General features: G+C 38.9%; 1 protein-coding gene across 1 annotated transcript in view; it reads right to left on the bottom strand.

Annotated features, from left to right (window-relative positions):
• Window positions 1-730: 730 nt before the first annotated feature.
• The window catches only part of LOC139711882 (uncharacterized), a 71,310-nt gene continuing 56,268 nt past the window's right edge, over window positions 731-15,772 (bottom strand). The window contains exons 27-38 of the mRNA XM_071623730.1: window positions 15,307-15,468; window positions 14,880-15,068; window positions 14,046-14,179; window positions 12,935-13,052; window positions 11,168-11,347; window positions 9,912-9,965; window positions 8,507-8,692; window positions 7,385-7,687; window positions 6,233-6,442; window positions 5,382-5,594; window positions 3,356-3,648; window positions 731-2,784 (exon numbers count right to left, since the gene is read on the bottom strand). Of these exons, the coding sequence (XP_071479831.1) occupies window positions 2,530-2,784; window positions 3,356-3,648; window positions 5,382-5,594; window positions 6,233-6,442; window positions 7,385-7,687; window positions 8,507-8,692; window positions 9,912-9,965; window positions 11,168-11,347; window positions 12,935-13,052; window positions 14,046-14,179; window positions 14,880-15,068; window positions 15,307-15,468 (2,297 nt within the window). The 3' untranslated portion in view covers window positions 731-2,529. The remainder of the gene's footprint in view (window positions 2,785-3,355; window positions 3,649-5,381; window positions 5,595-6,232; window positions 6,443-7,384; window positions 7,688-8,506; window positions 8,693-9,911; window positions 9,966-11,167; window positions 11,348-12,934; window positions 13,053-14,045; window positions 14,180-14,879; window positions 15,069-15,306; window positions 15,469-15,772) is intronic.

The raw sequence follows: 15,772 nt of genomic DNA, 5'->3' as shown, positions 1-15,772 counted from the left end.
CCGCTCTTTCAGAAAATATGAAAAAGTCAAGTTCGGCTAGGTTGAACCATTTCACTTATTTTCAGTCCTCACGCAAAATCTGCGTGTGCGACTTTATGTTCGTTTTGAGGTGCACGGTCACATATAGGTACTCAATCAGCAACAGCTCAGAGACACAGGATGCACGATAGGGAGAATTTACAAAGAATGCACCAATTCCTGGAGTTGTATCTTTAATAGCACCAATTTGAGATTTTTTACAATAAAACCAGTCCTAACTACATATGTCTCAAAAAATAATTTCAAAAAGTTGTGAAATTGTTGGCAGCAAGCAAGACTTGATTGGTATATCACACTATTAGTATTTTCCTTAAATTGATGGCAAGAGTCACAATTACATTGATGTTAATCACTGAGTAAAGCTGTCATCACATACACTTGTAAATTACATCAATACATGATAGTTACGTCTACAAAAGGCCTACTTGTCCTTTCCTGAATAATTGCATGAGGTTCTTTCCAGAAGGGGTACTTAACCCCAGTTACTCTGCTTGCGAAGTTTTCCATAAAGGACAACTTTGCCACAAAACATAAATAATACATTCCCTACCATCAACTAAAAAAAAAAAAAGAAGAAGAACATATTGATTATCCGTATCATTAAAAACAACACTACAACAGTGTAACACTTTCTACCCCCCTCCCAAACCCCCCTCCAAAACTCCTATCACCCATTCCTGTCCCCCATCCCTTATCCCCATTCCCCTCTGAGTTCCTGATATGAATGGCTGTATTTCCATGTGATAGAGTACAACCTGCTGACACATGTTGCACAGTGGTCGTACACTGTCCCAATCACACACTGGAGAAGAGAGCATCTGTGAAGCCTTTCAGACGAGAATTCTTCTACATCTTGTAAGATCTCGAAATCAGGGAAAGAACCGGGCACTGAGCGAAGGTGATATGAAATAATTCCACATTTTGCAGCATATTGGATGATCATGTACAAAATTTCCCAGAATGCATCATTGCGTAGAGGAAAAAAGAAAAACCCACCACACATAAATAGCCAGAAGACACTGCAGTATTCAATTACTGAGTACACTACAAGATAATACAGTGCTTCTCTCTTCATCAGAGTTATGTAGAGAGGATATTTGTAATACATTTCCACCCAGAGGTGAAATATGTGACTCAACATAAAGAAGCACCAGAATGCTTTTCAAAGAGCTTAAAGTCTTTTTCCACCAAAATAACTATCTCACTGTCTTAGTATCAAACTCTAGATATAAATAGGTCTCACTGAGTTACTCTAGAATATGTATGCAACTAGACCAATCAATAATACAAATACAGACAATGGCAGCTATATTACAAGTTTTGAAAAGCCTTCCTTCTGAAAGTAAATGTCATTGAAGTCGGTCTAAATGCAGAGCAATGTACAAAAACGGGCACATCAAACTACTATTTTAAAATACATGTTGATCAAACATAGCAGGCTTGTGCTACTGGTAGTGCAGTATCTCATGCTAAATATCCTATGCTTTTCAAGGACTTCCCCTATGACTTGACCAAGAAACAAATATCTGATACTATGAGTGAAATACTCCACAAGAGAACAAAATAATTTCTAGATACACCAAAGTCCAGATAAGCACAAACTAAAATAGCTTGTATCATGAGTATGTCTAATGAGAATATGACAGACAATTTATCAAACTTTAATGGCACTGTCTTATTTCCATTACGCATACACAAGATGCTATTCTTTACCATGACGCATCTGTCAGCTCACCCCATTGGTATAAAAGAAACAAACAAACAAACAAAATCTGAAAGAAAAAAGTAAAAGCGAGCATTATTCAATACATATGCAGATATCATGAATAATCAGGTACACAACACCACTACTACTACACAGATAGCAAGCTGCACCTAAATAGTATTTGCCTCTGTTTATATCCAAGAAAAGATATTTGCATTCTACCTTATAAATAAGATATCTTACACAAGAGATGAGGAAATATTTATATATCAGTGATATAAAAAAAAATCTAACAAAACAAAAATGAAACTCAGCTGAGCTGAAATCCAGCAAGAGAAATCCATATGTATTTTCAAAGAAGCACACATTTTAAAAATGATTATCACATTGATCTACACCGGCAAGATATTGTAGGCAAGATAACATGATAAATTCTGATTCAGGCTGGAAGACTGTAAAATATTATTGTTCAATATTTCTATACAATGTTTGTGGTAGAACAGCAATCATCAATAATAGTAACAGGTTACTCTCTGGCACTTCCTGAATTACCAACATCTTTCTTCAGATTAACTGTCAAAAAAAGATTAGTTGGATCATAACATAATATGATGTGGCATGCAATCAGTGCATTTGCTCTTTTCATCAATGTTCACCAGACATTAATTTGGTAAGACAATTCTTTTCTTATTTTATCAAATGCTGACAGGTGAAAGTTGATAATTGGTTCTGATTGTTGATAGGACTTTAGATTTAATTCAATTGGTAGCTGCTGGTGCTGCCCTCTATTGGTTCTTCAAACACACAGCACACCTGCTGACCCTTGTCCTCAGTGAGCCAGCCTTGAGGGTCTCAGACTGGGGCATGGTGAACTGGGCGTTGCCAGTGATGGTGCTCAGCCAGAAGCTGTATGTGGTGGCGTAGTAGTTGCACTTGCCATCGCCATGGCACTCAATGAAGGGGGAGGAACGGAAATCCTCCAGGCAGGAGCCAGGTGAGGACAGGGTCTGGCCTGACCCCTCAGCTCCAGCACCAGTGTGCTGCAACATGAACAAGAAAGACGATGTCATGTCTTTAGAATTTTTGGTAAACCACGGTACCCTACAAGGAATAAACAGGCAACTTGAAAAACTGAAACATATCACATATAACTCTTAAAGACATTGGTTTTTAGAAGAAAGTTACAAAGTATTCATCCTTGGACTCAATTTTGCTTGTATAGGCATTGATTCTCCACCTACTTCAATAAACATGGTTTTTAGAACAGTGTTAATTGGCCTCCCATACTCATAAGGTCTTTCTCAAAGAAATGTATTTTCCATGAACATCTTGCCCTTCATGTGCACCTCAGTCACTGAACTCAGTCTTTTGAACATGTTTTTTAAATATATTCTCTAAATGGACACTGCATCTCTCTGTGCTTGTTAACTCAATGCTTTTGCATGGACAGGGTGTAAATGGTCTTGACCTCTTACAAAAACAACAGTCTGGAAGATTCCCAATTGGGTACAAATGACATACACAGCTGTACAGGCTTGCAATACAGCAATTAAAAATAAATGAACGAACAAACAAACAAATGGATGAATGAAGATGAAAGTGACAACTCACCATCATGAAGCTGTATCCGATCCACAGCACACTCCACCTATCGGGGCAGTCAGGGATGTTGACCGTCTGGCTGTGGACAGTAAGGACCTGGGCGGGTGCCTCACACACCACACATCGGCTGATGAACGGCTGCAGGTCACCGCCACGGATAGGTGCCATACTCATGGGCATCTCTGCTGTCGTGGAGAGCCAGTATGAGTAGTCGTTGCGCGACGCTACGTGGCAGACGTTGTTGATGTTGCAGAAGAGGAATGGCATGGTGCTGAACCTCTTCAAACAGCTACCTGGTTGTCCTGTATAGGGAAGGCCAGCTCATGTTAGATATTTTATTAGAGAGAGATTTTTATTCTCACTGCACTGCAACTGGTTGTTGGATTTTTTTCTTGATTTACTTGTGCATGTGTTCTTTTCTCAATACTTCACTGTCTTTTCTGAAGACACAAAATGTACAATTTTCTAATATTGTCTGAACCGTACCATTGTCATTACTCATATTCTATCACTGCCAGAATTACAACAGCTCATCCGCTTGCAGCATGTGGCTTATCCGATTCCCAAACCTGCATTAGAAAAGAATTTGGTACATGTATATCCCTGAATATTTGTATTTTTTGTATTTTCTTTTTTCTCTATGTTTTGCTTATTTCCTGTACCCATGCCCCTCCACTTAATCTTTAGGCTGAATTTTAACAGGGACCTACACTCGACAAGCTTGCTTCTAAGTAGGTTTCATCATATTTCTTTAGCATTCAATCTCAGATTCAAACTTTCATAGATCGACCACTATGTTCTATATGTTTGCAGTATTCTATTATGCCTCCTAGCTGGATATCATGTATCATTATTGAGAAATATGAAAATAAATTGAAATTGAAATTGAAATTGAAATTGAAATATGCAGCATTGTGGTAATCCAAGATGAACAATATCTAAGGGCTAGACTAGCTACAACAAGAGACATATGAGTGACATTTACTGGGCTATAAGCTACCACAGAGCTATCTGATCACTATAAAACGCAACAAGTAAAATCAGTGTATCATCACTATTCTTGGGTCAATTTTGCAGTTTTCTGCTCTGTATGGGTTTTTCTGTATTCAGTGTGTGTGCAAAGACGATGCAGCTAAAATCCCAACCAAACACCATGCCCTGGAATTTCCTGCAAGACAGGGTCTAAGTCAAGCCAGCCTACCATGTCAGGAAACATCATGGTAAACTGGCTTGAAGACCTTGATGGGACAACTTTTCTACAGTATTATAAAAACATTGATCATCAACTGCTCCATTCCAACCAGCAGAAATATACTGAAGCTGGATAGGGGTAGGTGGCTACCTGCAGCAACCAACCCGCTCTTCCTACTCGGCAATTGAGTCATTATGATTGTGGTTTGTTTTTTCCAAGGAGTGTACTTTCAACCAAACAATACAGTGTAGTTGTCACAAAACAAATATCTACAGCAATTAGACTGCCACTGGCACTTGACTAGAGTGTCTCTGCTTTCTTCTGTGATCACTACACCAGGCATAAATACAGATATCTAACCATCTCACTGGATATTGCCATCAAATATTCCAAGCTAAGGGTATGGATGGAAGTATATAAAATACAGATACCCACTTACCATCTCACTAGATACTGCCGTTGAACATTCCAAGCTATGGGTATGGATGGAAGTATATAAAATACAGATATCTATCCATCTCACTGGATATTGCCATTAAACATTCCAAACTATGGGTATGGATGGAAAATGCCATCTTGACACCAAGGTGCAGTGACCTTTGCCCTATCATCATGGCAAAGTAACTGTCAGTATTTTCTTTCCTGTCTACCAACTAACATAACCACTGGACGTTCACAGCTGAAGAAAAGTCTTTTGATTTTCTGAAATTAGGACAAGATTTAGGACAGATTGGGGGGCTGACATACAATGCAAAAACACAATGTCTTTGTCACCCTTCAGAACAGAGAAATACAGACTTTAGGGTGCAAAAGGACCTGCTAAATACCATGTTGTTAGCTTACCTAAATCTTGTCCATGTGCTCTCTCATTGCCCTGAACAAACAGTAGACTGTAGCCGTGCCACATTTTGTAGGTATTGGCCGGACATGTTGGAATGGATGTAGACTGGCTGTGGCGTACGATGAAGAAGCCTGAAGAGGAACCAGCTTGCCCTGGCTCTCCCTTCTGGCCCATGAAACCATTCTGTCCTGGTGGCCCCTGGCCGCCACGGAATCCTTTGTGCCAAAAAAACAAAATAATCACAACTGATTTGCCATGTCTTTCAAATGTTCACTCTATGTCATAGAAGTCAATACTTGTGTACTGCGTGCTGGCAATGTAACACTGAAACAGAGTCTGTTTACCTCCCTTGCTGTAAGCACATAAAATGAGTTGATACTTTCCCTCACATTACATGACCCCATTCGTCAAACTTCTGATTTTTTGCATTTTCACAAACTAATTTCACACATTCTCATCATATAAGACAATTGAGTCAAAGACGAGTCTACAAGATTAATCAATCTTAATAACACAAGTTTCATGGCATATCAACTACAACAAGATATGAATATTTGACACATGTTGCATTTTCAAAGAACATAAATCACTTTTTCAAAATTTGAGCCTTAAATGTTCTGAGTAAGGTAGGGTTTGGTGTTTATAATAAATAAATGGAAACAAATAATGTCAGAAACCTGAATATATAGATTTTGGTGCAGAAGTGCTATTTCCCTATCTTGGCCTTTTATTATTCAGCAAAATATATCTCTAAAATTCTTCTTTCCAAGTGTCTGATAAGCTCAAGTAATGTGAGCAATGTATGATTCTAACAGATTAATTCAAAATCCATGCAAATGAAGCGACTTCATACCTGGGTCTCCTTTGTCGCCTTTGAAGCCCTGTCGGCCACCAAGACCAGGGTTGCCTGGACGACCAACATCACCCTTCTGGCCAGGTGGGCCAGGTACACCCGGCTGTCCTGGACGTCCCTCCTGTCCGGGTGGGCCTGGGCGGCCAGGTTCACCCTGTAGGCCTTGGTCACCCTTCACACCCTTCATGTCAAACATATTGGGTGGCTCACCTTAACAGATTACAGAGAGAAAATACCAAGAGGGCATTGGATTTTGAAATGACTACAGTTCTCACTCGGGACACCTGTTTAAAACTTGTAAAAGGGAAGAAGTGATGCAATCATTAAACATGATTGACAGGGAAGGATGAAATGGTGAAAGGTTGAGCTCCCCATCACGCCATGTTTCTGTCTACTCACATCTGAGACCATGCTGTATTCATGTTTGTAGTCACAAGGCAGAACACTGTCATGCTCCTGTTTTTCCAAAAATGTTATACAGTCATTGCTTATGGTTATTTAATGTAGCAATTGTAGCATATGTGGGGATGATTACACTTTTACTCCCTTATATCCCCACTACTGAATGTTTGACTGTTCAGAAATCTTTCGCAGGTTACAACCAGTCTCTGATAAATCTTGCACACTCAGTGGACACATTAAAGGTTCTTTAGTATACTCCTATGAAACATTTTTGTTATACAGGTTTAGTTGATTTTAAAAAGAGATTTCTTTCGGATAAACAACAATCTCACATTCTGCGAACAAGATCTTTAAATTTCTCTTTGCACCTAAGCTGCGCCCCTTCAAAAGTCATAGAGGAATCAGGCAGCTCCAAGAGTCATTTGTTTACAAGGTGTTGCTAAATGCATAAAAATATTCAAACCATATGCAAGCTCAAAAAAAATTGCTAAAATTGAACACTATACCATGGCAACTATGGTACATAATAACACCAACTCTCACTCTTCACAGACGGGGTAAGGTATCATTTCATTAAGGCCATATTACTCATCAAAAAAAAAAAACAGAAAAAAAAAAACAACCACATGAGCAGCATCACTGGATTCCTTGCAGAAGATAAAATAACTAAGTAGCTACTAACACTAGCACTCAAGACAAGTTTGGGAAACTTGAATGATGGGTCAATATATGCAGCCATGTTGGTCTTACCTGGATCACCCTTGGCTCCCTTGAGACCCTGTAATCCAATCTGGCCTTTGTCTCCCTGTGGTCCATTAAGGCCTGGTGAGCCAGGCTCTCCTTTGCGGCCGGAAAGCCCTGGTTGACCTGGGAATCCAGACTCGCCCTTCTCACCTGGCGCACCATCCACTCCTGGCAGACCTGTGTCTCCCTTCTGGCCTTCAAAGACTCTGCCTGGGGTACCAGGTGGTCCCGATAATCCCGGTGGTCCCTGGTCTCCCTTCATTCCTGGAAGACCCATGCTGCCATCGATTCCATTTCGTCCCGGGGCACCTTTAATTTTTCATCATGTTTGAGGGAGAGTGTATGCATAAGCATCAGAGCATGTGTGTATGTGTTTGTTTGTATGTTTGTTAGTTTGGGACATGGCAGCAAGTGAACATTTTAAATGTTGGTTGGTGATTAGAAAGACAAATATAAGAGGGATATAATGCTAAGCATCTTTTATCTTAAAGATAGCTTTGGAAGCTAATTCACTACATGGAAACAAAATCCTTGATTTTGCCAGAAATCAAATCAAATCAAAAAAAAAAAATTAATTGACTCAAATAGTAAGTAATGATTATTAAAACATATCTTCACAGATTAACGATTAAGACAGATGACTGTCAAAACATATCTTCACAGATCATCATTACTACTGTATGTGACCATTATATTTCCTACCTACTTGTTTCTCATGTGCGCAGATTTTACATTACCATGTTTTACATTACCAGTACATATTCATGTTCATTGATTTGGGGGAGCAAAACATATTCTTAGTTACTTTAGCTAACTCTTATGAAACACAATCTGCTCTTGCTAAACTTATGATACTTATGAGCACAGAAATTAAAAACAAAAATCATAGAGCAAAGAAATGAAACAAAGTCTGTTATTTCCATCAAGAAAACAATGAAAATTTGGCAAGATGTGATTATAAAAAAAGAAGTTTACTAAATGTTTGAGATAACACTCATTTCATACACATATCAATTCCATCAATGCTCAAAACCACCTCAATTCACTTCAATTCATCACATTCCTCAGAATGTATCATTGTTGCAGCACTTCCAATGTCATTGACAGCATCTCGATCTCGTATCTTACCTTGATCTCCCTTTGGACCTAGGAAACCAGGTTCTCCCTTCACACCAGGAAGTGAGTCACCAGGGATACCTGGCTCACCCTTGTCGCCACGAATTCCATTGAATCCACGGTCACCTGGTGGTCCATTGCGGCCTGGTGGTCCATTAAAGCCTGGCTCACCCTTTGGACCAGGAGTTCCAGGAGGTCCTGTGTAAGGCGGGGGGAAGAGGGAGGGTGACAAAATGGTTTAGTAGTATCCCAATGGTATTCTGATTTTACACACCCTTGCAGATGATAGCAATTGAACCTATAAGTAGTTTTAAGACCGATTCTATATGGGTGTATATATACTGTAACATTTGTGTTTTTTTCACATACAGATATTTTCTCAAATGAGGAGGTCACAGACATTTCTGCAAGATGCTATTTTGGGATTTTACACTAAGGCTACCGTAAGTGCACTAATTTTAATGTGATCAAGATCGGGTGGCATTATTAACGCATGTTGTTACATGCGCAGCTCAACAGTGATTTGCAAAATTCAGAAATATAAACACTTGCAAAACAAATGGCTAGCAGAAGATTTGGATCTTTCAACATTGCATAGGGGCCCTGTCTAGTCCAAAATGTAGGTCATTGTGTATATACAATCTAAATAAGCTTACATATCTCAACACTGAGGATAACCCTTTTTCCAAAGATTAACACCTTACTTTCAAACATTATGCCTGTTGCCAAAACATGCTACCCTCATAGGGGACCAATTCAGCTACCATTATCAAGAATAAGTCTTTACTTCTAATTGAATATCTAATATATTATGACTTGGTAGTGTATATTTGGACTCTTGGAGAACATGGTGTTTGAAAGTCCACGGGCCCCTGTAGGGAATCTCTGTGCAATCTTAACAACTATGTAGGCCTCTGCACCTGTCCCTAAAAATGATTCCTTCTAGACCTGGTGAAAACCTGATCATGCACTCAAGATAAGATGAAAATTACTTCATTTATTTGATATATTAATTCTCTTTCTTTAAACTTCAGAATAAAAAGAATTTTGCAGTCTAAAATATTTTTGCAAACACTGATATCAGTTGCATATGCATTATATATGCAAAATACACAGCTATGGTGTCCATCTGCCACTGGATTACTACAGAAAAAATATACTGGAAATTAATCTTCAAATAGTTCAGCAACAATAATCACTCCCCTCCCAAAATATTCTGTTAAATTACGAAGACTCTACGGGTACTGGATGTGAAGGACATGACTTATACTATTTGCATCCATGTTGAAAAACAAAACAAAACAAATATTGGTGAAGATGTTAGTGCAAACAAGAACTCAAGAACATTGTGTAGATTGTCATTCTGTAGTTTTGTCTACAGTCCTGACCAAGTTGTGTAATATAAAGGTGAACAAACCTGGTGGTCCTGGGATGCCATTGTCTCCAGGAGTTCCTGGAGGTCCCGATTCACCTGGCATGGAAGACAACACCGAAACTTATCAACATTCCATTATCACCAGCTTTTTCCTGTATGCACTCAAAATATAACATTGCTAGTGTGCCATGTGATAATCACTTTATGGTATTTAATATAAATCATGAAGTTAAAGTTTTGCATTTCTTGACTTTTTTTTGCTAGTATGCTTTGGTCAATATTTGTATGAGCAGCGCATGATTGACACCCTTAACAAAAGAGAATGAAGTTTCCTCTGAGCATATCACTTACAGATCTTAGGTTTTATGGTGGTGACAAGGGTAGGATTGCTAATATGTTTTAATGGACAGCAATGGCATCAGTAACTAACTTTGAACAATGTGAAAACCAATTTTGTTTCAACAAGATAAATAGTTCGAACTTCACCAATAAAAAGTGCATACAATTTTGTTGTTGTTGTTATTCATGGGAGGCTCTGGTGATAGTTTTTCTTTGCCAATTCTATTTTCTTTATTATAAGAATTAATTTCATCTCTGCTAGCTCTTTTTTCCCCTCTCTATTATCTTAATTCTTAAATCCAAGTCTGCTTGAATCCAAAGGAGTATTCAAAAGAGCAGTGGCAAGTCCTGAAAAAAAATATGGCTGATCATTTGCATTACTTGAGAGATTAAACCATAATTTTTGCCTTCACTGTCATTCTACCTTGTGTCCCCCCAAAACATTACAACAGTAACTTCCACAACGATAACTTGAAAGATAGTCAATCAATCCCAACACAATTTCAGGGTATGAAACTATAACTCCTTGCCCACATCTTACAGAAAACCCCATTCAATTTGCTTCAGTTGTCAAAGAGAAATGAGGGTTTTTGTAGAGCATGTCAGGAATCCCTTCCTTCCATGTTCTGTCTATTGTGTTTCCACATTAATATGCATGCAGTTCCACGAGCATCCAAGTGCTAAACTTGGAGGAATCACTCTCATAACATGCTTTACAACAATCCACATTTCTCTGTGACCTTTAACTGAATTAAATGGGGTTTTCTGCAAAATAGAGCTAAGATGTTATATTTTAAGAACCTGAAGTAGCATTTAGACAGTTTAATCATATTGGGTGTTATCAATTCAAAAATCTGACAGTAATTTTTTTGGGGACATGCTGTATTGTTGTGTACACCTATTTAATGACTTGTGAGGTCATCATTATTTGTTACTTTTATCACTATGAATGAACTCACCTTGTGGTCCTGGCTCTCCTCGCTCTCCGTTATTGCCTGGAGGGCCATTGAGGCCTGGTGGTCCCATGTCACCCTTCTGGCCCTGGAAGCCACCTTCGCCCTGGATGCCAGGTGGACCTTGGGTACCAGGTAAGCCAGAATCTCCTTTATCTCCTCTTTGACCTGGGAAGCCAGGCTCACCTGTACATGGATTTGAATAATCATTATAATCATTACTACTATTTCAATCAAAATGGAATACTTTTGATTTTTTTTTTCTTCAAAGACAATGTTGGAGCCTTTTATTCTGTTTTCTTCTTCTTCTTCTTCTTCTTCTTCATCTTGGGTGGTCCAAACAAGTGTAGAATGAAAGAAACCAGTCAGGATCTCATGAGAGGCAAATATTATGAAGAAGAGAAAAAAAAACCTACAACAGGAGAATCCAAATATTAGTATACTGGTATACAGAGGCACAAAATATCAATCTGTGTGTCCTGCCGCTAGTATACTGAATTGTAGCATACATGTACACGTTCACAAGTATAATATTTCCCAAACCAGGACTTTTACAACACTTTTTCAAGTGATTTAAATCACAGTTGAGAACTACAGTGCTCAAATGTGAAATAATTGTCACATCTCTTGAATAAAGTTGGCATGTTTCCTACCCTGGAGGATAATACATTACATTTGTGTTACAAGAAGCAGTAATTTGGCGAGTTGTTATATATATTTGTATATGTCTAATAACTCACAAAATTTCCCGAAAGATAAAGCACTGCAAAATACATAATAAACAGTGAGTTGTGTTCACCACTTTTTGTCAGAACCATGTTGAACATACATACATACATACATTGGTACAACACTGTCAAAGCTGTTACAGCAAAAACCTAGAAAATTTGAAAGGTGTACTGTATACGCTATATATTTCGCGGGGGTTTTATTTTCGCGATTTTCGCGTGTCGGGAGCTATTCGCGAAATCAACAACACGCGAAAATATTACCTTCCAAAATGAATCCCTTGCCTTGATGATATGAACAGTTCAGTACTAGTATACCATGTCACGGCTTACCGAACAGATCATACTGGCTAAGCTTGTTTACGTACATATAGCACGTCAAAGTCTACTTACGAATACTGTAGAGAGCCAATCCATAATTGCAAGGGGACCACTTGTCAGAAATCTAGCGCGATGGACTTAACCACTTCACAAATGTTGAATTCTAACTTACTAGTATGCAGAGTTTGGTAAGTTTTTTTCATGCAGTGTATAACTAGTATCATTCTTATCTGCTAGTAAGTTGAAAATTCACACTTTCTTTGCCACTTCATATTTTCTCTGGTCCCCCAATCGCGAATTTAACCACTGGCGAAAATGTGTGACAGCGGCAATTCGCGAAAATTTATGTACGCGAAAATTATAGCGTATACAGTATCTTGCATGTCATTAGCTGAATCACTTCACTGCAATGAACATGATCAGAGTTTATTACACCAACTTGGCTTGACAGCAGCAATGGCAAAATTATTCAAGTGCTCTTCCTGTATGAGAAGTTTCAAGTTTCAAGTTTATTTTCCACATCTCATAAAAAAAAAAGAAAATGAAATCAATGTGATTTCATGTAAACATAACATAATATACATACAGAAACAAAAACAATCATTAACAAAATCATGCACATAAAAATCAAAATTTGTAGACTCAGGAGAAGTGGCGAGTGTGAAGGGGAGCAGATAGCACACAGGGATAGAAAAGAGGGGAGAGGGGACAGTGAGAAACACACCTTTCATTCCTTGGTCACCCGGGTCTCCCGCTTGGCCCCGTGTGATACCACAAGGCTGTAAGACTCTCTCTCCTGGCTGTCCTTTATCTCCTTTCTCACCTGGCTGTCCATCCCCTCCCTGCCAGATAAAAGTTTGTGTGTGTGTGTGTGACAATGTTCACTTCTTTGTGCCAGTCTACTCACAGCTGTAACTACTGTGCTGGCATTCACTTCACTCATTTCATTTCATTCATTTCATTTCCAACAAAATAATAGATTACAGGATAACATTTCTTCAACATAGATTTAGCAAATCAATGTAGCCTATTTCTGAACAATAAGAGAAAATATTGTGTACAGAAATACAATCATATACTATGATTTTACAGTATCATAGAAAAGTTGTTGGCAATGGAGGGGACTGCTGGAAAGCTTGACTTATAATTTATTGATTTCCATATAAGAGAAGTAAAATAAACATGAAAAGCAACAACAACAACAACAAAAAGACACTCTAGGGTTCAATCACACACCTGAGTGTTCTAAGTTCACATTCTATGCATTCATGTGCATAGTGTCAAGTTAATGCGTAAAAACATATGCCATCACCCTAGCAATTAATATTTGCCAAATTCTGTGAAAAATTTGATGACCTGTATGTTTCTATGAAGATGAAAATGTGAAAATTGGTCCCCAATTTGTACCCACCCGAAAAGGGCTTCCAGTGAGGAAAAAAAAAATCTGGGTGTGTCTTGAACAAATTTGAAACTACAGTCATCAAACTACTGTACCTACTCATAGTACTAACATAGCTCTTTGACTTCTGGGTCTAGAGAAGAAGACTTGTAAAGATTTCCTATGTTGGGGCTCTGGCTCCCCCTCCTAAATGTTGGTGAAAATCAGTTCATTAGAGAAAGTTTCAAAACAAGTAATGCACAGGCTTACGTTTGTATTCACAATGGTCCACTTATCTTTACAACTGTAAAGGTGTGATGATTCTCACATTCTTTACAAAGGTGCCACATGCACTCTGCTGTGCTTTGTGAATACAGCGCAGTGAGCTGCATTTCCATCAATGCACTCTCAGCTCTGTATCATTTGTATAGTATGAGCCTTTCTAATAGTCACTTACATCCTGTCCATTTTGTCCTGGAGGTCCTGGGGTACCTGGCCCCCCTGGTACACCACCGGGACCAGGAATACCACGATCACCCTTTCTGCCGGTCATCCCATTTGGTCCTTGGTCTCCCTTGGGTCCCGATGGGCCTGAGGAAAGAAAAATGCAAAATAGACACAGACATAAAAAAGAATGATATGTGACAATTAACACCATAGGAAGGAGGTCAAATGCCAGGAAAAAAAAACAACAATGAAATACAAATAATGACAAAAAGGGGGAAGAAGAAGAAGAGAGGGTAAAAGTGGAGGTAAAATAGGAGGAAAGATCCTCAACACTCACAATTCTAAACATGTACAGAAACACTTTTCACACGTTATTCCTAATCATATTTGGAATCTGAAAAAAGACAGTCTCGTGGTCGATGTCATGTTATGAGGCTAACTGAGGTCAATTATTATGGCAAAAATGCACAAACTATTTTTCTCCTGACCATCAGTGTGTAAATGCCAACACACAGATAAATCAACATACAAAATATGTATCATATACTAGTACAGAGAGTGACATTCAATACCTTTGGATGACGGCATCTGGGGCAGCATTTAAGGCACTTCTTTTGTTGTTTTCATTGCTCATTGGCATCTTTATAAAACTTTTGTAAGATGCAAATCTCTGAGTTGTTTATGACTGATCAAGGAAGGTTGAAATGATGGGTTACAAGGAGACCCAATCATTTGGAGCTTATAGTTATGACTACTTTGTCCAAAGCATGAAAGAATTTGTAAGAAATATATGATGCAGGCTTGTGAACATTGCATCAGGCGATGCACTGCATTGACATCTTACCTGGCTGTCCCCTTGGTCCTGGTTCTCCCTTCACTCCAGGATTGCCTGTGACACCTTGGAATCCAGGTGGACCTGGTTCACCCCTCTGGCCCTTTATCCCACCAATACCCTCAGGACCAGGTGGGCCAGTATCACCCTTCCTGCCAATAAGACCAGGAAGGCCAATGGATCCATCAAGTCCAGGTGGTCCTGCAAACAGAACAAGCATGATTGTTAGAGCTAAAATCTACCCCCAGTTGTCTTCGTAGTAATGATAATGCATGCTTTAATACACCCCCATTCTTCTCTGCACAGGAGATTATTACTTTTGATCCTCAACAAGCCTAAAATATTGCGAGCCAAAAGATAACATGTGAACTTGTCATTGCTATGATTTTTTTGAGAAAATCACAACTAAAATCTTTTAAAAGTACTGGTAATGACTTACCCTGTCTTCCAGGAAGTCCGGGTTCTCCATTGTTTCCTGGTCGGCCATCCTCTCCACGTTCCCCTTTATCTCCAGCTAATCCTGGGCTGCCTGGCTCTCCCTTAGCTCCAATTGGTCCGGCTCCACCGGGTTCCCCTGGCATTCCGCTGTCACCCCGATCCCCTGCTCAGCAGATCAGAAGGAAATCAATGGTAGCCTTCACAACAAAATCCACATAATGATAATACTCTCTTGAGAAAGAAATCTACTAAAATTGTTTACCTGTATGTGCATGTGTATGCATAATGTTTGTTTGTTTATTGTTCTTATATCTTCTGTGATACTCTGTTGTAACGTGATATGTACTCTACAGTACTACAGGGTACATTGTATATTCTACAGAGTCAGGAGTATCTCTTTAGGTAGAATGAGCACTTTATAAGAGTCTCTCTACTACTACTAAAACACAACTCCATATGACTGAAAG

Source organism: Diadema antillarum, unplaced genomic scaffold (assembly GCF_040938485.1).
Source record: "Diadema antillarum isolate AM-2024a unplaced genomic scaffold, OU_Dant_1.0 seq00001725_RagTag, whole genome shotgun sequence".
In the NCBI taxonomy this organism is placed as follows: domain Eukaryota; kingdom Metazoa; phylum Echinodermata; class Echinoidea; order Diadematoida; family Diadematidae; genus Diadema; species Diadema antillarum.
This window is presented reverse-complemented; position numbering and strand designations above follow the sequence as displayed.